Raw genomic sequence first — 20812 nt, 5'->3', positions numbered from 1 at the left:
TGAGCTGATGAAGGTGTATCTTGTCAAATTTGTGTAGGAATTATTTACCGTGCTGTCTTTCCTGAGCCGCTACAGTAAAAGTGAAGACATGGAAAATTATCCCAGATGGGACGAATCGCTCGTTCTCTGTTCTTTTTTTAAAAAGGAAAAGATTTCAGGAAGAAAAGTCTTTTTCTTTAGAACAGTATGAATAAAATCTGGACAGCTGTCGAAAAAGATATGCCGTCTGCATTTTTTTTTTTTAAATTTCTAGCCGCCACCATAACTAAATAGCTTGAATAGTACATCTTTTCTTTTTTTTCCTCTTCATACATAATGATCTCTACTTCATTAAAAGCGTATTAATCTGGTTCCCAGTCTCTTGGGAGACACCTTAAGATGATGATATTGTGGGTTTTTTTCCCCCCGAATTGTTTAAAAAAAAAATTCTAGCAGATTTGGTCCCTGTCAGTCAGAAATAATTGTGTTCTTAATCTTGTCCCTGATGGATGACTCGGAGTTCAGCAACGGGCCGGCTCCAATGACAAATACAATATTAATATTCATTAACTGCTTTGACAATGCTAATTTTGATGCAGTAGTAAAGGGCCTTCCAAAGTTAGCGGCCAAAGCATCAGAGCTGCGCAAGGTGGCAAGATAATTTGTGCTGGTTTGCTGAGCTGAAGGCTTTTAAAGTCTATAGCAAAAAGCTAAGGTACCACAAACAAAAAAGAGAAAGGGAAAAAAGTTCTGAAGCATTGGAAGGCAGGGCTGCGGAAATAATACGATCACAGTCCGCTAAAAAATTTGACACCTCTGATGCAGTTTCTTTGAGTGAAATTTCTACAAAGTTGCAACAAAAAAGCATAGCATGGTAAGTCAGCACATTCTTGATTTTGTTTAATCTTTTTGATCTTTTCAATTATCGCTATTTGAAGATCAATAGTCATTTTTTCCTACTATGCTTAGAAGATGCGCAGCGGTGGTTTAATATGTGTTAGGACCATTTGGTTTAAAGGAACACATCCACAACTTTCGGTAGGTTTTTTTTTTTTTTTTTTAAAGTTAGTCATGAAAAATGTTATACAGTAAATTGTTCTGAATTCTTTTACATATGGGTGTTTTTAATGGTCTATTTTGGTTTTTGTATACCCCCACCCCTCAAAAGAAAAAAGAATTGAGCAAGACAATTAAGCTCTGGATGTTGTCAAGAATTTTGAGGGTACTTTTCAGTTGGCAAAAAACTTAGGAGTGAAGTGGTCCTCTAACTTTATCTAAATTCAGCTGGTTTCCTGCCCGTCCTCCTCTGAATGGCATCAGATAGCTATTAATGCTTAATTTCACTGGAGAACTGCAAAGCATTACTTTCACCAACTTAGGTGAACTTCTTTGGACTATTGAAATTGCCTTTATGTTTGCCAAGTCGGCAAACAAAATATCAGGCTTTGTTCTTTTGATTGAATGCCGGGTTGGGGGGAAAAAAAGAGTAAGAAAGCCCTGCCTTTTTTTTTTTTTTTAGACGCCCCCTCCCATTTTGGGGGGTGGGTTGTTGTGGAATCGGGGGAGATCCCGGTTATTGTGCTCTTCCCTACCAAGCGAGATAATGCTGTGAATGGGACTGTGCGTGAGCAGCTAGTCTGGCGGCGCTGCTGCTGTGTGCTGCGGTGCGCGGCGGCGGCGCGGGCGGCAGGGCGGGTGCTGCCCTCCAGTGGAGCCCGCGGCCGGCGCGGGCCGGGCGGCCATCGGCGCGGCAGCATGCCCGCGAGCCGGCGGCGGGAAGGACGGCGCCGCGCCCCGCTCTAGATGGTAAGCGGCCCCGGGCCGGGAGGGCGGGCGGGCGGCGCGCGGTGGCCGGCCCGCCGCGTCCCCGCGCGTCCGCGCTCGCCCGTGCCTTGCATGCTCCCGGACCCAGCCTTTGCGATGTCCGCTGTCACTTTGCAGCAACTTTAAGATGGATGTACCTTGACTGCGAAGGTGCCCGAAGGATGCAGTAGATTTTTTTTTTTAATCTCTCTTTTAAAAAAAGAAAGGAAAAAACAACAACGAAAAGAAATTGACAATACCTTTTTATTCTGAACTTCAGCCCGGGACTGTGCGAACATGCTTTATTATTATTGTTTAACTCGGAAGTGCATATGGGGGTGGTAGGGGTTCGGTTTCTTTTCGCCCACCAAGTTGAAGACACAAATGATCCACCCTCCTCGCGCCCCTCTCCCCATCCCCAAATATTTTCGTAAAGAATCCGCATTTTTCTACTTTTCATGTATCTAGCCCTCCAAAACCCATTTCCCCTTCCTCCCATCTCAAACCTCTTTATTTAAAACAAAACAAAACTTTGCTGATGGTGCGGACCGGGACGGGAACCGTGGCATGTACATGGGCAGTTCCTCCCGCCTCCTAACTTCGTTTCTCCTCCACCTGTTTGTAATTTCTTGCTAAAAGGAAAGGAAGCATTCCTTCTGGGGGGGGTTGCGTTGGGGAAGTGTTTTGTGTTGTTGTCCCCCGCCCTTTTTTTTAATCCCACAGAACTTTGCAGCACTAGGTCACCTTTTGATTTTTTTGTATGTAAGCCTGGTGTGTGCTTCTTACAAATTGGGGCGCTCCGGGGATGGATTCCCAACAGTGTGATGGGATGGCAAATTACCGGGACGAGTTTCTTGGGAGCAGTTTTTAGTTTGAAGAAATTCAAGAAATTTCCCTTTTCTTTTTAAGGAGGAGATCTGTCTAGAATGTGTTGGCTCATCTTGCTGTTTCCTTTTTTGTTTTGTTTTTTTTCTTTTTGGTCTTTTGAGAAAGCCAGAAAATAAATTCCTAGTCAAAGTTGCCCATCCTGTTTGCTGCACTTTATAAGTTATTGTTGCTGAATGATTGGGAGCTGTCCATCAGCGGGCAGAGAACTTGCAGTTTACTTAAGAAATTGCATGTGTGACAAAGGCAGCTGCCAGGAGTGTGGTGGTCCACGTGAATAGAGGGAGGGAAGGCAATTAGGGGGCTGTGTGGTTGGGGCTTTTTACTTGTCAAACTGGAGGCTCATTGCTTTTGTTACTGCCATGTAAAGGGAAATGGCAGGGTTTTGTTTTGGTATTAAGGGCCTTCAAGATTGCTGCCTGACACTTACACAGGAAGGCCAGATAAGTCCAGAAAGAGGGGCCACAGAGCAGTATTTTTTAAAAGAAGAAAAGAAGAAAATGAGGAATTCCCACTTTTTTGTTATCTTTAAGCCCTACCAGCCCTTGTTTTTGTTGATTTTTTTTTTTTGAAGGGGGGAGTGGGGGACGAGGTTATTAACTTCTCCCATGTATTAACAGATTGCTTAAAGACCTACGTCATGAAAACAATCCTGTGGGTTTGGAGATAAACAGATGGCTGATCAGTTCAGCAAATTAAAAACATCGCCTCAGTGCTAGGTGGGTCCTGCCACCAGAAGAAACCAAATCTTTGCCACTGGTCTTGCTTCAAGCAACACAGGTCCAGGAATCCCAAGTGGCAGCAGGGGTGTTTTCTTACCTGCATGCAACTCGGAGTTGTGTATTTGCTTCTAAAGAGGGTGAAACGATTTTACTCTTGGGGTGGGAAAGGACTGGAAGGGCGTTCTGGACGAGTTTTGTCCTCTGCAACTTTTTCTGTCTTTAATCCCTCCTTGAACAGCCACCCTCCCACACTCCCCTCCTTCGTGTAAAAGAGGACGATTTCAGGCCTGTGATGTCTGAGTGTCTCAACTCAAATTAAGTTAAACCCACACAAATGTACCCAGCCCTGGATCCCATAAGAGCCCCAGGAAAAGTAAGTCGGGTTTGTGGGGTTCAGGGATAATCTTTGCATCCCTTTGCCTTTTCTTCTCTGTCTCTCTCTCTCTGTCTCTCTCTCCCCCCATCTCCCCTTCTCCTCCTCTTTCTCCTTTCTGCGGAAAGCTCGCAAAACTCAACAGTCAAAAAAGCGAGTTAGCATCCTGACTATTGGAATGCCAACAGTGAGCTCAGGAAGCTTAGTTTGTTCTGCTTCCACAGAGGTCAGTTGAAAATCTCTCAAGTCTGTTGCTCTGGAAGGAAGAGAGGGTGTGTTTGCGTGGCAGGCAAGGCCCTGCAAAGTGTCACTTCTGTGTCACTGTGACAAGGAAGTATCCTTTCCTCCTCCCTCCCCTCTCCGATCACAGCCCTCTCCCTAAGAAATTTGTTTTGAGGGATTTGACAATCTTGCAGATAAAGTGCCTGCCTACTGCATTCGGTTGATCATTTTCCCTCATGGCTGACCGTAATTTCTTTGCTACTCTTAGCGGCAGCTCTGTCCCGGCTGCCCAAGGTAACGGGAGAGGGAGGGGGACTTTGCTTAGGTGCCCTGAGCTGGCTGGGGAAAATGGGCCTGCCTCCTTCCTTCATGGATTCTGTAGTGGGAAAGATTAGAAACTAGAAGGAGTTTTTTAGTTTTAAAAAAATTTAAATCTTACAACCAGCTGAACCTAGATTATTAGTGGTTTTTTTAAATTTTTAAGTTTTTTTTTTTTTTCTTTAGGGATGTGTGTGCAGGGGGGAGAATTAACAAAATAATTCTAGGCAATATGAGTGATAACTTTGAGCATTTTGAGCCTACCAGGCCAGAAATCTGGAGCCATTTCCATTTTTTAAGATGCTTTTTTTTAGCTCTTTAAGTGAAAGGTTTAAAGGGAGGGGAAGCTGGGAGGAAAAAGAAAAGTGAGAAAAGCAGAAAGGGAGGAGGAAAAAAAGCTGGCCCAGTCCCATCTTGAAGGTACAGAGAAAGTTTTTTTAGAGGTGGAGAGAAGGAAAACCAAAGCTGTTATGTACCCTAGGGATACAGTTTTAGTGGGAATGGAAGATTTGAGTGCTAAGGGAGGCGCAGTGGCCTCCGGGGTCTCTCTCTTCCAGCAGTTGGGCGGTTGGCACCTCAATTTGAATTGCTGGGTGAGTAGTGGGGTGTGCGGTGTGTATGTGTGCGTGCGTGTGTGTGCGCGCGTGTGTGTTTGTGTCCGTGTCTATGCTTATGGTCTTGACCATTAAACCTGTGCTTTTTTTTTTTTTTTAATTTAGATCGTGGGAAGGAAAAAATAAAACAAGAATAAATGTCACCCCAAGCTGTGCCCTTTCTCTAAGTACTTTTCACAGCAGTTTTTTGGGGACGAGGGGGAAAGGGTTAAAAAAGAGATGAGGAGGAGAGAAAGTCTCACTTTCATCACAGCCCTCACAGTTCTATGGCAAGGCAGACCCGGTTCCCCCAGCACGGGTGAGCTGGAATCTGGGGAGGGCTGGTGTGGTTTAGGATTTCTTCTAACAAATAATTTTTTCTCTTCACCCACCAGGGTGGGCTCCATCAGATGAGAGAGAAAGAAAAATGGCATTGCCTCCTAGAGGAGCATACTTTTCTAAGCCTGAAACAGTTCTGAGCAATAAGGCTTTTACAGTAGCAGGGCTTGTGTAAACTGTGTATTTTGGTTTCATATTTAATGCTAACTCTCTGTTGCTCTGTCTTTAGTTGTATTTATTTTCAATTTCCAGATTTAGATGTCGGCCTTCTAGGACTATGTAGTCTTCCTTAGGGTGTGTGTTATTTTCTAAAACTTAATACAAAATGTGTTTTGGAAACCTGAGCAAGAGACTGATGACAGCTCATTGTGCTGTTAATGATTAGGAAGAAGACCGTTTTTGCAACACGAATGTTGGGTTTAGGATACATTAAATCAATTCAACTGTTGGGTCAAATCAGGTATTCTCTTCAAGTTGGAGTCAAAATTTTTAATTATCTTCATTATTACCTTTATTATTTGTATTGTTGTTGCATGACCAAACAGAAATGTTTGCAGTGGTCAGTCAGCTCTTTGATCCAGTTTTGGGGAGAGAGGGAATCAAATATACTACAGATGATAAGTATTCTTAGGTTTTCAGAATCATGAATTAAATCCAATACATTGTATTAAAACACAAAGTCATAGATAGTTCTCTTGTTGAGCGTTAGGGAACGATGGGTGTAAGTCTTGGTTTTCCTTTCCAGTTGTGTGCAACTTTCTAGTTCAGTCTCGGATTGTGTAAAGTGCTGAGAATCGTGGGGAAGCGAGTGCAGGCTGGTGCTGCAGATGTGTAAGTTGTGTTGCCACAAACTTCACACTCAGTACAGTCTCCCGTTTTGAGATATCTAAAAGGTTTCAGACCCTGATTTACTCAAATTACTTGGGTTACTTAACAGCAATCTTGTTTCTTTGGTGAGAATAAACCTCTATTCTTGCTGCCTTACAAGAAGGGAGTTGGTTTGAAAGGGTGAATTTCCAACTCCAATGATACAGATATTATGATCTTTGTATTGTCACAACAGGCTGCTGCATCGGCATTTTCTGGAAGCAACGGAGCCTGCAACCTTGTATTCTTAGGGAAACCTCCCTTTTGTGATTTGGGGTTGGTGGGGGCCTGGCTGAGCTATGTAATGGGATTCTTTCCTTCTGCAATATTTTGGAATGTGATGAAATCCTGACATGCCCTCCAGATTACATACTTCTGCACACATTTGAGGATTTTTAGAAAATTGAACTTTGCCTCGATCATTCCCTTGTTACCTTGAACTTCCAGCACATCAGCTCAGGATCAGAGGGAGCACAAGCATGTTTGCCCTCCTCACCCCACGGTGACTCTGTGTCTTCTGTGCGTGTGTCATTTACGGAGGCTGTGGATACCTGTTAAAGGATGCCCACGTTTGGGACACTAACAGGGCAAAATAGAGCCGGACGTTGCAGTTCTTCCTTTGTGTTTGTCTTCCTTTCAGTCTGTCTTTGCGGAACTCTTGCTGAATGGCTGGGTTTAGGCATTTGCGGTTGTTGGGCTACACAAATGAAAACATTCATTCCTCCTCTCATTTACCTGTGCTTTTCTGGGCAGAAAATTTACCTGATCTCTGAAGGAAACAGCTGTTCTTTGAGCTTTTGTCAGACTCCATGGGGCAGGCATGATTTTCAAATACAGGCTAAGGTTTGAAAGTTAGGCACAGGGTGTATAAGAAAAACAAAAGACATCTTTATGCAGCTGTTCTTTGTAAATAAATTAGGAAGGTGGGGAGGTGGTACCAGATTTTGTTCACTACTTCTTTCTTTAGCTCCCCAGGATATAATAACCAGTATGCACTTAAAATTTATTCTAAATCAAAATAGGTGATTTCCTTTCCATTATATTTAGGAAACCCTAGATTTGGGGTTGTTGTGTTGTGGAGGATGGCCTGGAAATCATTATTATTTTTTTAAAAATTGTTTTGCATTTGAGCTTTTTGTATTTCTTCATTTAGAGTAAGTTAGATTTATTCCTGGTTCTGTTTTGAAGATCTTCTTTCTTAGAAACAGCTGTACCCTCTTACCCAGTTCCCAAACATTCTCTGCAAACTCGGCTACTTAACAAGATTGATTATGCTAACGCTAATCATTTAATACCCAAGTTGTAGGGAAATATTTGGCGGGAGGGCGGTGGTTGCAGATTCCTGGGAAATTACTTAGGGCTGAAGGGGCTGGTTCTTCATGTCTGAGACCTGGTGGGGGATTAGGACGGAGGACCCCATAGCGCCTGTCGCACCCCCTCTCTGACCTCCAGGTTGAGAATTTTTTGAGGCTGTGGCATGCTGCTGGAGGGAAGCAGGCAGGAAGAAAACCCTGGAAACTCGCTGGTCAGGGGCGAGCCTGGACCGGGCAGGCTAAGCCTTAAGCTTGCAAGTGTTTTAAAGGTTAGTTGGGGGAGGCACAATGGGATGTTTCCTTTTTATTGGAAAATAAATGAGAATGAGTGGAAATAAATTATGTTTAATGAACTTAACTGGAAGTAATTGTTCAAGAGCCTGTGAAAGCACAGCTTTGCTGGGTCGGGCCTTGGCCGTGGATTTCACAAAGCCAAGCAGCTGGAACACGTCTTTATTTTCCAGGTTTGAATGTTCCCCACCCCAACACCTCCAGCCCCACTCCCAGCCCTTCCCTCCTCCTTTTTGGGGATTAAGAAAAGGTCCTTAAGAAGAGCTGAATTTGGCCCTCTAGACCCTCAATGCTTGGCAATCCGTTTGGTGTGTTATTGGGTGGTTATATTACAGAAGGGGCCAAAAAAAAAAAAAAAGGCCAAGAACTTAGGATGGTTCAAGTTAGTTCTATGTATATGCATGTGCGTGAGAATTTGGATGAAAACGGACTGCACATTTATCCTCTCCCTGCCTGCCCTGTTCAATCATTTCCCAGCAAGAATTTTAATGCCTGCGTGAATCCATGAGAAACTATGAGTCGGCAGAATTTCGCAGACAGCAGGGAGAATCTTCTCTCTCCCTCTTCTTGCTGTATAAATGGATGTGATTCCAGAGAGGGAGAGACAGAGGGGAAAAAAGTCCGCCATTGATCATTTACAAACCAAATAAGCAGACCCCTTCACGTGAGGCTCTCAGGGTGGAGAAGCTCTGGCTTGGCAGCCTGGTGGCAGGTTCTGCTGCAGCGTGGCCAGGTGACGCAGGCCGTGTGCTGCAGCTCCGGGGTGGACATTTCTTCTCTGCATCTCACAGGCAGATCTCTCTTCCCCTACCACCTCGTTTCTCCAAGTAAAACTCAAACCCCGTGAAACCTTCTCTCTTCTATTTATTATTTCCAACAGGCAGTGTTGTAGCTATCAATAGAAGTCTTGTCCAGGGAAACAATGCACCATTAGCTGGGAGCAAGGCCCTAGACAGAAAGGAGCAACATTCATCTATGAAAGACGCCTAGCCACTGCTCCGGATGGGTCCTGGCTGGCTCTGAGGGGACAGGGGTAAAATGCTCTGAAGGAGCCATTTGGGGCCACAGGAGGAAGTCACACCTGCTACTCTCGACCTCTGTTTATGAGAGAGGTGCACATGATACAAAAGCAAGCAGTGGCCAGCTCAGTTGGCAGGGGACTGTGCTTGCAGGCCTGATCCAGGTTGCTCTGGGTGTGTCCCCTGTGATCACTGCAGCAGCAGAAGTCGTTGCGAACTGTTGGGGTCACAGGTTGTTGGGTGCAGGAGGGCTACCTTGGCTGGCCATCCACCGTCCTCTGGTTCATAGCCAGCAAAAAACAGGAATAGCTGAGTTGCCCCAGGGTGGTTGATGGGTAAGAAACAGCCAGCCCCTCCTTCCTTTCATCCCCACCCCCTTCCTTTCCCCAGCTCTCCAAGGCTCCAGTGACGTGAAACATCTATTAACGTTTTACTAGTCACCATTGGCCTCGCTGCAGCCACAGTAAAGGGCATCTGGAAAAATGCTTGGAGATGGACTGTAAACCCGTTTTTTGTGTAAACCGGGAGTGAATGGTGTCCCTTCCTGATGCCGATTTCAACCTCTGGGAGGGCGGGTAGGTTAAGAACACTGAGGACTTCCATGCCCATCCTGATGAGGAAAAAAGGCTGACAAATGCTCCTCTGCGCTGCTTTTGTCTTATTGTGCTGGGCCCCTAAAGGCACTTTCTGGCCCCGTTTTCCTTCTGCAGAAAGGGAGAGCGATAGGGGCGTATTGAAGAGGAGGGCCAGCGAGAGACCAGGGCCAGCAATGGCCCTATTTGTTCGCAGTGTCTGTTGATTAATAGGTTGCAGACGTGAATGGCAAGCTTTCATTCTGTGGGCTTTAGGTTGCCCACAGTTATATAGAAGTTTGCGGGCTTGGGGTGAGGTGGAGTCCAGCAGAGGGATCTCGAAGTGCGTTAATCAATCTTTCACTTGCCAAGTTCCAAATTATGAGCAGTGTTTGAACGGGTGTGTGGGCGTTTGCCGATGAGGGTGGCAGGGCCAAGTCTCAGAACATGATGCTTAAGGGTTCTTGAGAGGTCAGAGGTCAGCCACAGGGGTGCCCCCTCCCCACTGCCCCCCCACTGTAGTTGGTTGAATAAGATGAATACTTAGGGTGGAAAGGCTTTGTGTGCTTTGAGGGCTGTTAAAGGACCTTTTCTTTATAATTTAACTATTCAATGCTCAAAACCCCAAAGAGCCTAAGGGACAGAACCAGAAGGGGGGAGGGGTCCTTTGCTTTGGGAAATAGCGGTTTCTCCAGGTAGAAAGCATAAAGCCCTTAATAATTTAAAGTCAAATGAGGATTTTGGTTGCTTTTGAATAGTTTTCTTCATTTAATGGGTTCGGGTTTTTAGCTGACTTTTTCTTTAGTTTTTTATCAACCCGGTACTGACCACATACAGGGTTTTTATCATCAGAATCCTGCTGGGTCCTGATACTGAGTGTTTGTATTTGAGAAACAGAAACATCCTATTAAATGTCTTCAGCCCCCACCCCCCTTCCCATAATCAACCAAATGCCGTACGAAAATCCCTGCAGAAAATACTCAGTGCCCTGTGGCGAGGCTGTGCCTGGCTAAAGCAGGGGACCCTGAGTTGTTCCCAGTTTGGGGTCTGGGGACAAACTGGTCTAGGTCACAGTAACTGGCAGTGGAGGTTTGAGGACTGATTCCCACAGAGAGTCCCCAAGTATCTGTGTCCACCTGGGAAGGCTGGCCCAGGCCCATCCCATTGGGCACTTCTCACTGCATCAACATGGCAGTTAACTCCGTCCAATAATGGCGTCTCTGTAGACCTCATGCGGTAGCTGCAGACACAAGCCTGGGGGGCACAGTCGGCCAGGTGAGGCCCAAGGCTTGACGCACCACTCTCCCAAGGTGTGTGACCTGGGAAACATCCCCTCACCAACTGCACGGAGCTAAAAGCAAATGCCGACTACTTCCTAGGTTTGTTTCGAGGATTTACTAGAACAAAGTATGTCACACGGAGGCTGGTACAGAACCAGGGCTCCATGAAATGGCAGCCACTCTGAGCCATGCTGGTGTTGATTATAGTGCTGCTGGTGTAGCAGCTGGTCAGACCCTGTCCTACCCTCAGATCGTCCAGACAAGGGGTTCTCAGTGGCTCTGTAAGTAAATGTGAGATGCTGATGGCAGTGGTCCGTATGGGTCACTGTGGTAGAGCAGTTTTGAAATTATGTGGAATGCTTTGTACATGTTTGCTGTTTTTGTGGCAGAGAGTCATAGTTTTCATCATGTTCTCAAGGGTCCAGTACAGTAGCTTAGGCTCTCCATGCAGCTCTCCTTGGCCCACCAGTACCGCAACCTCGAATGGTAGTTAGCTGTCATTGGCGGTAATGATTTTGAACCCCCTGTGGTTTTGGAGAGGTATTTAGGTAAAATAGTTACCTAAAAGGCATCTGGCTTTCTGTTGTACTTGTTAGTTGTCTGCCTTGAACATTGGACTCTTGTTTATAAAAAAATAACTGGGGAGGGGATAAATACTGCGGGCTGTTTAACCCACCAACACCCCCAGCACAGAGTGTTGCTGTAATGTAGTTGCCATGAACGCATTTCTGGGAAGTTGTCTATGTCCGTCCCCCGCCAAAGTTACTTTTCACGTCTGCATTTTCTTGGGTGGCCCAATTTTGAACACAGCTCGTAAAGACCTTGTTCGAGAAGTGGGAGCTGTTCAAAGAGAAAGGGAACGTCTAAAGGACATCTTTCTCTTTGGATTTTTTTGGTGTTTCATGTATGTCAGCTTGATTCTGGAAGGGACCATGGTCATATCCAACTGTCTTTTTTTAGCTTACAGCTTCGCTTTGACAATCTTACTCATTGGCATGGTAAAGTGATGACTTTTCTCACAAGAAATATTAACATATATTCATTAGTTAAATATCACATTTTTAAGAAGGACGTGTTCCTGATGAAAGCGGTCACAAATCATGCAGACGCTCTCGTCCTGTAATGAACATCCTTACCTTTGAAATGAGGATGAAATCTGTGGCTGTGTGTTTTCCCCTGTGAATTTAATTAGAAGAGACCAGAGAGGTAGCTAACCTCATAATCATTAGTATTCATTGGGTTGCATTTGCCAAAGCAGTATTGCATGTTTAGCTATGTGCCAGGCACTGTGTGAAGCACTCTACATGCGTGATCTCATTCGGTTTGCACAACAACCCTATGAGGTAGACATGATTCTCACCTGGAGTTTACAGAGACAGAAACGAAGTCCTGAGAGAGGTTACACAGCCAGATTGGTAAAGAACCCAGGTCTTCCTTGAATTCAGTCCTTGAATCATGTGACATGGCAGTGGGTTCCAAAACTGTTTTAAAGGTACTATTGTACCTGAGATGGTGTCTGCAAAGGTATTGCACTGGATGGTTCTGAAGGACCACCTAGCTCCCTTCTGAGTAGACTACATGTAAAGAGCACAGCTATTTACTTAAAATGAACATGTGGTTGGCTCTATCCTTCTCTTGTAATGTTTGCAGTTGCTATTTGATACTTAATGTCATTTATGAGATCGTGTTCACCACTCCCAAAGGCTGGGCATTTCATGGGACTCAGGTGCTAGAAATCACATTCCTTGTCCTTAAGCAACTTAGGTGTAATAGGACCAAGAAAGGTGCATACACAACCCCAGCAATGGGCATAATGTGATGTAGAAAGAAAGGACTCTGAGTTCTGAGGCTGGAGAGAAAGGCATTTGCAGGAAGTCCTCCCATCATAAGAGGATTTCAGGTAGTTTAGGTGACAGTTAGATTCTGGTTTTGGCAGATATGACTGCAGAATTCCCTCCTCTTGCTTGGGAACAGTCAACTTGGACGGACAGGTGGTCACTTTCTTTTATACGGACCTGCCTGGCATACAGTCAAGATCAGAGTAGCAGGGCTCCCATTTTTCCCTCTAAAGCCAGGCAGCACCTAAAACTCCCACTCTCCTACCACCCCCTCTGCCCCCATCCCCATGCTATAGAGCAGCGGTCCCCAACCTTTTTGGCACCAGGGACTGGTTTCATGGAAGACAGTTTTTCTACAGAGGGGAGGGGTGGTACGGGGCAGAGGCGGGCATAGCTCAGGCAGTGGTGGGCATAGCTCAGGCAGTGGTGGGCATAGCTCAGGCAGTGGTGGGGCATAGCTCAGGCAGTGGTGGGCATAGCTCAGGCAGTGGTGGGCATAGCTCAGGCAGTGGTGCAAGCGATGGGGAGTGGCTATAAATACAGATGAAGCTTGGCTCACTGGCCGCTGCTCACCTCCTGCTCTGCGACACCCCCCACCTCCCAGGTTTCATGGAAGACAATTCTTCCACATATGGGAGCAGGGTACAGCCCAGGGGTTGGGGACCACAGCTATGGAGTTTTCACTGAACAGGAAAATACTAGTTGGCTAGGCTCAGGTGTGGGAAATAAGTTGGTAGCCAGAACAGGGCTCCAACTTTGTTGGAATCACCTTCACATCTGTATCTAAGCCGGAGATGGAGAATGAATCCTTAAATCCCACACCCAGTTAGCTCCGCTCTTGCCCAAGTGCTGTCTTTATCCTTTGCCGTCCGAGTGGAGAAGGAGGGTTTTCCCCACATTTCCCTTTAGTCCTGCTGAGAAGATCACTGTGGGATCTGTGCTGCTTTATTGCAGACAGAACCATGCCATGGGGCAACTTCTCCTAATGATACAAAGAATATTAATAATAAATCACCATAATCGATAATAAACTTACCGTGTGCTGGGTTCTATGCTAAGCCCTTTCCATGGGTTTCCTAAGAACTAGGACTTGATTCTTGACTAGAACTCATATCTCTTAACCTCTGTGCCTGCCTGCACCCATGTGGTCTCTGGCCTGGGGGTTCTCACTCGTGGATGAGCAGAACCACCACCTGTGGCACTTGGCAGGCAGGCCCGCGATGCCTGGGTCCTGAGCCCAGACCCACTGAACCAGGTCCCCACTGAGAGATTTCCTGGGATTGGGGGTCTGGATCTGTAACCAGCATCCCTAGAGATGCATGGCTCAGCCAGGGTTGAGAACTGCTGCTTTCGATGGCTACCACCAGCCTTTCTGCTCCCAGAAAGGGAGCTGCCATCGTTGCTCATGGTGGTCCTGCTCCATTGGCACTCAGTCAGCCCTTCCACCCCTGAGTGACTGTCTTCCCTTCTCTGGGCCTCGCGTGCTTCTCCCCGCTGGCCCTGCTGTCTCGCTACACTTACTTTAAACTCTCTGGGACTGGTCTGCTTTCTTTCATGTCAGCGGGTGTGTATCTTTCCAACCAAATAGAAAACTTCTGGAAGGCAGTGACAGTCATCATCCTCTCCTCGGAATGGTGTCCACTTTATCTGTCTATGTCTGTCTGTGTCTCTCTCCCTCCCTCCCCTTTTCTCTTTTCTCTCTCCACCCCAGCACACAGTGGGGGCTTATTTGCGCCTTCCTTCTCAAGTCGTCCTAAAACGAAATGTCCCCCTAAAGGAATCCTCAGTGCACGTCCATGAGATGCCAGCACTGGTGGTGGGGCAGCAGCCCTTTGCCCTGCTGGGCGTGGCCTCGCCCAGACCTTCAGGGCTGCTGACAGGACTGGCTCCCAAAGCTCCCTCTGCTTTGGTGGCCTTTAACTTAATTGCTTTGATTGCAAAATGGTATCTCACAACACAAGGCTTCTGTGGGCCACTGGCTAGCCTTTTTCTCAGAAAGTGTCCAACTGTTTATAGGAATTAGTAAACCAGCCTGATTGGGAAGCATTGACTGCTTTTTCTGTAGTTTTTTCCGGAGCATCTAGGGAAAGGCCATATTTTTCTTTTCCCCGCACACCCATGAAAAAGTTAGAAGCACTTTTTAAAAGATACCTTCCCCACAATAACCTGTAGTTTGCAATGCTCTTCCCATATTATATTCCTTCCTCATCCGTTTAAAAAAAGACAAGAAGAAAAAAACGATCAAGAAAACTAACTGTTCAGCGATTCCTGAACTCAACAGGCGCTAGTGGGCAGCACTAGAACCTTCTTTTCTTCTAATGCAATTCCTTTTCCTTGATGTTAATGCAAGTTGTGCCTTCCTAAAAGTAATAAAAGGAAATGAAGACACGTTCTGAAATGAAACTTGACTCTAATCCATTCATCATCTAATACTCGCCTCTTTATCTTCGCTGGTACCTAATCTGGTTAAATGTCCCTGTTGTAGGATTTTAGTGAAAATCCTCTATGGGGAATAGGGTTTTTTGCAATTGGATTATTCTCAGTAAATGGCCCAGTAGTTCGCTTGTTTCAGCTTAATTTTTTCTTTGTGATCTTGCTGGGCTAAGTTATAGCACAGCGTAGTGGAGGGGGAGAGGGGACCGAGAGTGGGGTAGGGGAAGAAAGGAGAATAATTGGGGAAAGCCTGGGCCTGGCTAGAAACATATTTAAAATGCTTTTCTTTCTTTTTCTTTTTCTTTTTTCCCCCTCTGCTTCTCTCCACTGACCCACCCTTCCCAAACACAAAAATGCCTGCACTTTGTTTTCTAGAACTGCCCATTTCTAAAACGCATACCTTTTATGAGCCCAATTCATCATCATCCAGTTAATTTATTAGTGTTCCCGGGTGACTTCCTAATGAAATTCCTGATGAATCAGGGCTGCTGTAATCTGCATAAAATATGCAGGTGCTTGCCAGGCAGTTTAGAGCTTTCTGGTAAAGTTCACACTCCCACCCAAACCGTGAGTGGGGCTTTTTATCCATGCCGTCTGTAAAGGATTGTCGCATGCATGCTGTTTCTGAGGGCAGGGAGGGGTTAGGAGTTGGGGGGTGGGTATGGGGGCTGGCTGGGTAGGATTTGGGCCCTGCTGGGTTTCTTGTAGGTGAAGGTTTTCCTAGCTGGTCCCCCGTGAGCCTGCCTCCTGGAGGTCCTGCCAGTGGGGCCTTAGGATGGAAGATCCCACCCGCCACGCAGAGATGCAGTAGGCCTGGGAGATTAAAGCCCCCACTTCTGATTCACCTGCCGGTGGGAAAAGTGCAGACTCTGGGGCTCCATGATGGGTGGTGGTGGAGAAGGTATTTTAGAAGCCACGCTCAGTGGGGAGGTAAAAACGGAAGCAGACCAATGCAGAGAGCTGCCTTACAGCTACCTGTCATTCTTAAGTGCACTGGGGGATGGTGGGTGGGCAGCGTCTAGTGTGTCTTACAAAACCGAGGCGGGAGGGTGTTGTCAGGGGAGCCCACGGGCCCCGGTGCTCTGCAGTCTTGGGCTGCTGGAACTGACTCGATGGTGTCTTTCTTGTTCTCCTCACAGTCGAACAAAGTGCCAGTGGTGCAGCACCCTCACCATGTCCACCCCCTCACGCCTCTTATCACGTACAGCAACGAACACTTCACCCCGGGAAACCCACCTCCACACTTACCAGCCGACGTAGACCCCAAAACAGGTAGGCCGTGAGCTTGGGTGCCAAGACAGACTGCCTGGCCTGGGGACACAAGGAGGGTGGAACGGAGGTGGAGGGGCTCCTGCTCCTCTCCTGGATGCTGTAAAGGAAGGTTTTTGGGGAAGCCAAAGCCTGGAGAGGGAGTGGTTTTCCTCTCCCCTTTGGAGAAGTCCATTTGCCATGCAGAGATCTCTTTAGAGCTCCAAGTCCCCTGAAGGGGCTGTCTTGGGGACTTGGCTAGGAGTCCCTCAGTATTTTTCAGGAGTGGTTTATAACTATAAGAGCCTCAGACAGACTTGGAAGCAGGAGTCATATTGGAGGCATCTCATGGGCTCTTTCTCAACTTCCTGGGAAGAAGAGAGAGCTAACAGCATGCATGGTCCCTCAAGCCCCAGTTCCCTTGATGGCTAAGGGTCTCTAGTCACTTGGCAGTGACTTACTGGTACAACCTCAAAAGACCTTATCGCTGGCTTCTGCATTCTCTTTGCTGATTTTTCTGGGTTCCCCCCCTTCAATATTCTGGGTATTGTCAAGCTCATTTTACAGATGTGAATACTGAGGCCCAGGGAGGTTGCCTCATTTCTTTACAGAACCACCAATAGGGTCACAGGCAGGAGTTGCCACGCTTTCCTTCAGCCTTTACGGTCGTCCCCTCTTTCCATCCCACTTGTTCATTGACTTACTTTTGTTCCCAAAGGGGAGAGGGAGAGAATACAGGGTCACTTGCAGCCCTCCCTTCAACAAAATGTCAATCAGGCAGGCAGCCCCAGCTGCTAGTGGGGTGACTTTGGGAGAACAGGTAAGGCCAGCATGTGTCTTAAGCCTGCACCGTGTGCTGGCTAGAGGTTCCTCTTCCCAGCTCAGTAATTGGAAGGACGGATTTGAAATGGCTATTCCACGTCACTTTGTCAGAGGGAATTGTTGGTGTTGGGCTGAGGTGGGCTGCTGGTTAGGCGGCCTTCGCTGCCCCTGAAAGAAGCCACACGTTGGCGGGTGTTCACCGGCCTCTGAGCCCCTTTGTGGTAGTGCGGGACCAAGCTCAGTGCTTGGATGGCTGGCGGCCTGCTGCAGGCCCCAGGCTCAGCGAGTGAATGGCAGCATCAGCGTCTCATTTAAATAATGGTAGTACAGGGAATAGCTTTTAAATGGTTATCGTAAAACATATGATTAACGTCTGTGGACTGTTTACTTTTCCTCTGCGAACATTCTTTCAAGTGTGCAAATGGCTCAGTGTAGGGTCCAAGCCCAGCTAATCTGTTTGGTTTTTTGTAATAGAGAGAAAGCAATGTCTGCATGAAAATGTCACCCAGGGAGACTTAATTTACAGATTAAACACTTCCTGAATGAATTTTTAAAAAAATGAAGTCGTTTTCATCCACAAACATGCAGCTCATTCCCTTCAGTACTCTGTTTTAGCTCTGTGGTATTGTGCGTTCTGCTTACCATGTCGCTTGCACAGATCAGTTCCTCTCTGTCCAAAGTGTTCCTGGTGCTCTTGCTTTTCAAGGACTGATGGCAGGATGTGCTCCTGTGGAATTAGGAAGTGTGCGGTGGTGCGCACCTTCAGAATTCGCTAGTGTGTGCCTTGTCAAGCTCCTAGCCCCTATGAATCTCGAGGTGCCCAGGTGAGGTTAATTCCTGCAGGTGGCTCTTCCTCTGGTGAATGAGGTTCCAGAATCGAGCACACCAGGCCCCCAGCAGCTCCTTGTCTGTTCAGTTCTGAGGCTCCCTTCAATAAGATGCCAAATGGCAGTTGGGTAGTTTCTCCAGCTTGTCTTCTAAGAGGAGGTGGACACATTCGAGAGGAGTTACCTTTTTTGAAAGAAGGCAAGGGTAGCCTTTCGAAAGCCACAGCTCAAAAAGTGTGTTGGAAAGGAGAGGAGCAACTCCCGTGCGGGTGAGTCATTAGAGTTTACAGGTGAAGGGACCCGTTGTAAGGGCCAAGGGAATTATTATTGCTTGATCCCCTACTGTGTGCCAAGCCCTGCAGATGTTGTGCGGTTTGTCTTTAAACTTCAGATAATCACACCAGTCACGTGAGACAGAAATACCCAAAATGGCATTTTCCGAGTCTGTCTGAGTCTACCCAGTATACCAATCCATCTGAAATGAGACAAACTAATTTTCTTCCAAACTGAGGCTGGGGGAAAACGAGACCACCGCCAACTCTTAGGATCATCATCGTGAATGAACCTTGTGCTAGGAATCCAGAAGAGATGCCTCTCTTCCTCCTTTTCCTGTTCCCCTTCTCTGAGAGTCGCTCCTTCCTACTTTCCCTCTTTTGTACTGAAATGCTGCTTCTTTTCTCAGGAATCCCACGGCCTCCGCACCCTCCAGATATATCTCCGTATTACCCGCTATCACCCGGCACCGTAGGACAAATCCCCCATCCGCTAGGATGGTTAGTACCACAGTAAGGAGTTCCATTTTTTAATTTCCTTTTCGTTTCTTACATGGGCATGTTTATTATTTACTCTGTGCATGTGTGTGTGTGTGTGTTAGGAGGCAGGGTTGGTGGCGGAGCATGGGGAGGGCACAGGGAAGATGTTGCTGGGATGTCCTATGGGAATGCAAGGAAATCAGTAGCCATTCAGGTGGATTATTTAGGAAAAGGTTATTGATACTTAGCATTCTGAACCTGCGATCCCCAAAGGCCCTGTAGACAAAGGTGCCTTTAATATACCTGGGCAGTTATAGAAGGCTTATCATGGCACTTCTGCTAGCAGCAGCCCAAACTGGAGTCGTGTCATTGAGTTGAAGCTGAGTCCCCTCCTTTTAGGTGTTGCGTATTTGGGGACATGGGAGTGGGAACAGGAAGAACTTAGTTTTGAAATCCAGGGTTTGGAGTGGAGCTCATTCTCTTACAATTCCAGTACCCCCAACCCCAACCTGAACATTACTCCCAAGGTTGACAACATCAGTGGAAAGTTTCGTCTGTTGAGAAGCCCCACTGTGTTTAACCAGCACCTCGCTAGCTTCTTTGCATGTTGAATGCTTCACCTAACTGCTAAGGGTGGGGATGGGGCACCTAGAACCCTCATTCCAGCATGTGGGACCTTCCTGAGTGTCAGCCCTAGGTCCTGGTAGCGCTCAGGTAACTCGACTGCCTTTTACAGCTTTAAAAGTGTGTGTGTTTTAGAATCAAAGTAGAAAGGCCTTTAGTGCATAAGCATATTATGTGGGTTTGTGTGTGTGTGGGTGTGGGTGTGTGTGTGTTTGCATGAATGTGCATGTAATATATGTTTCGCAATTATATGCTTCTATGGTTGTATTTCTCCATGTTTATTAGTGATCTCTCCTCTAAAAAAACATAGGACAATGTGTTGAATGCTAGAAGAAATAAATCCTGGCAAAAGTCTCAAGTTTGGTTGTCTTAGGGGAAGACAGCCTTTCATAGTGTTGAAGAAGATAAAATTTTGGAGTGGTCTAACCCCCTAGTTCTACCCCTATGTCGATAGTTGAACAGGTTTTATGCTGTGTTTTTTTTTTTTTTTTCAAAACAACAAAACCCAGATTGCATTATGTAGAAACTATACCACATACCAACCCTAGGCATAGCTTCTGTTTCTTTGTCCTCTCCTTATTTTTATTTGGAGGGTAGACATGAACGTGAGCTTGTGACCCATTTCTTCTTAAATTGATGGGGCCATTCCTCAAATAGTTCTCAGTCATCACTTGCCCCCTTCAGCTGATGGGGAGATATTTGAAGGCTAGATAAAAAGGAATAGCCAACTCAGACAACCCTCTGTCAGAAAAAGTTGTGTGTCTTTCATGAGGATGCTATTTTGCATGTTGCTGTATTTTTTAATTATTGTAATGAGGTGTGATTGTCTATTGGTTACCCACAATTCTTCTTGGGGACTCTCCCCCCCGGTAACTCTTGTCAACACTTGTTAATTTGACAAAAGGCTACAAATTAAGCTCTGTTAATTTAATGTTTTCTCACCGAGATCTAAATACCGAAAGAGGCCCAAAGCGCAACTGAAGTCCTTTGATTCACTGTACTTTATTTTGGTATAAATTTACATTCATTATTGTTTTCCTTTGGATGTGTAGCCCTCAATTAGTGTGATGGCTCCATTAAAGCAAGCGAGACTTCGCCTTTAATTATTACAACAAAACACCTAGTTTCAGCTTGGGGAGAGGGTCTCTATTGACATAAGCAGAGGTTATAAAATTTAATTAGCCATTCCTATCAGATTTATGGCATTCAAATTGTTCTGTGTTTCTTCCCTTTGATCCTTCCTGTACAATCCCCAAGATTTTTGTTCTGATCAAATGAGAATAAAGCTTACTGTGCAGAGAGAACTTTTCCCTTTTCTTCTTTTCCTTGTCCCAACCCCCACCCTTGTTTCGAGTCTCTCACTTTGTACCCCTTCTTTGTAGGCAAGGTCAGCCAGTGTACCCAATCACGACAGGAGGATTCAGACATCCCTACCCCACAGCTCTGACTGTCAACGCTTCCATGTCCAGGTGAGTTCCAGGAACCAGGGCCTTCAACCAAGGCCACGGGTGACTTCTCAGAAAGTTCTTTAGATGGCTACCGGGCCACCCAGGGACTGTGGCTACATGTCATTCTAATAGTGTAAAGCCCATGTGGCAATAGGCTGTACTAATAGAAAATACTGAAAAATTGCCCTAAACTTCCAAGGTAAGTGATATCTTTCTAGGTCAAATTTTTGAGCCAATCCATTGA

The 20812-nt window shown here is 46.2% G+C and overlaps 1 protein-coding gene across 6 annotated transcripts in view; it reads left to right on the top strand.

The window, feature by feature from the left end:
- The window catches only part of TCF7L2 (transcription factor 7-like 2 (T-cell specific, HMG-box)), a 187825-nt gene that overhangs the window by 147991 nt on the left and 19022 nt on the right, over positions 1 to 20812 (top strand). For all 6 annotated transcript variants that reach the window (XM_012663919.1, XM_012663921.1, XM_012663920.1 and 3 more), the window contains exons 5-7: positions 15987 to 16119; positions 18427 to 18529; positions 20503 to 20589. In XM_012663919.1, the coding sequence (XP_012519373.1) occupies positions 15987 to 16119; positions 18427 to 18529; positions 20503 to 20589 (323 nt within the window). The remainder of the gene's footprint in view (positions 1 to 15986; positions 16120 to 18426; positions 18530 to 20502; positions 20590 to 20812) is intronic.

This window comes from Propithecus coquereli, unplaced genomic scaffold, assembly GCF_000956105.1.
Source record: "Propithecus coquereli isolate 6110/MARCELLA unplaced genomic scaffold, Pcoq_1.0 Scaffold84, whole genome shotgun sequence".
In the NCBI taxonomy this organism is placed as follows: Eukaryota; Metazoa; Chordata; class Mammalia; order Primates; family Indriidae; genus Propithecus; species Propithecus coquereli.
The sequence above is the reverse complement of the archived record's forward strand: the minus strand, read 5'-3'. Positions and strand labels throughout refer to the sequence as shown.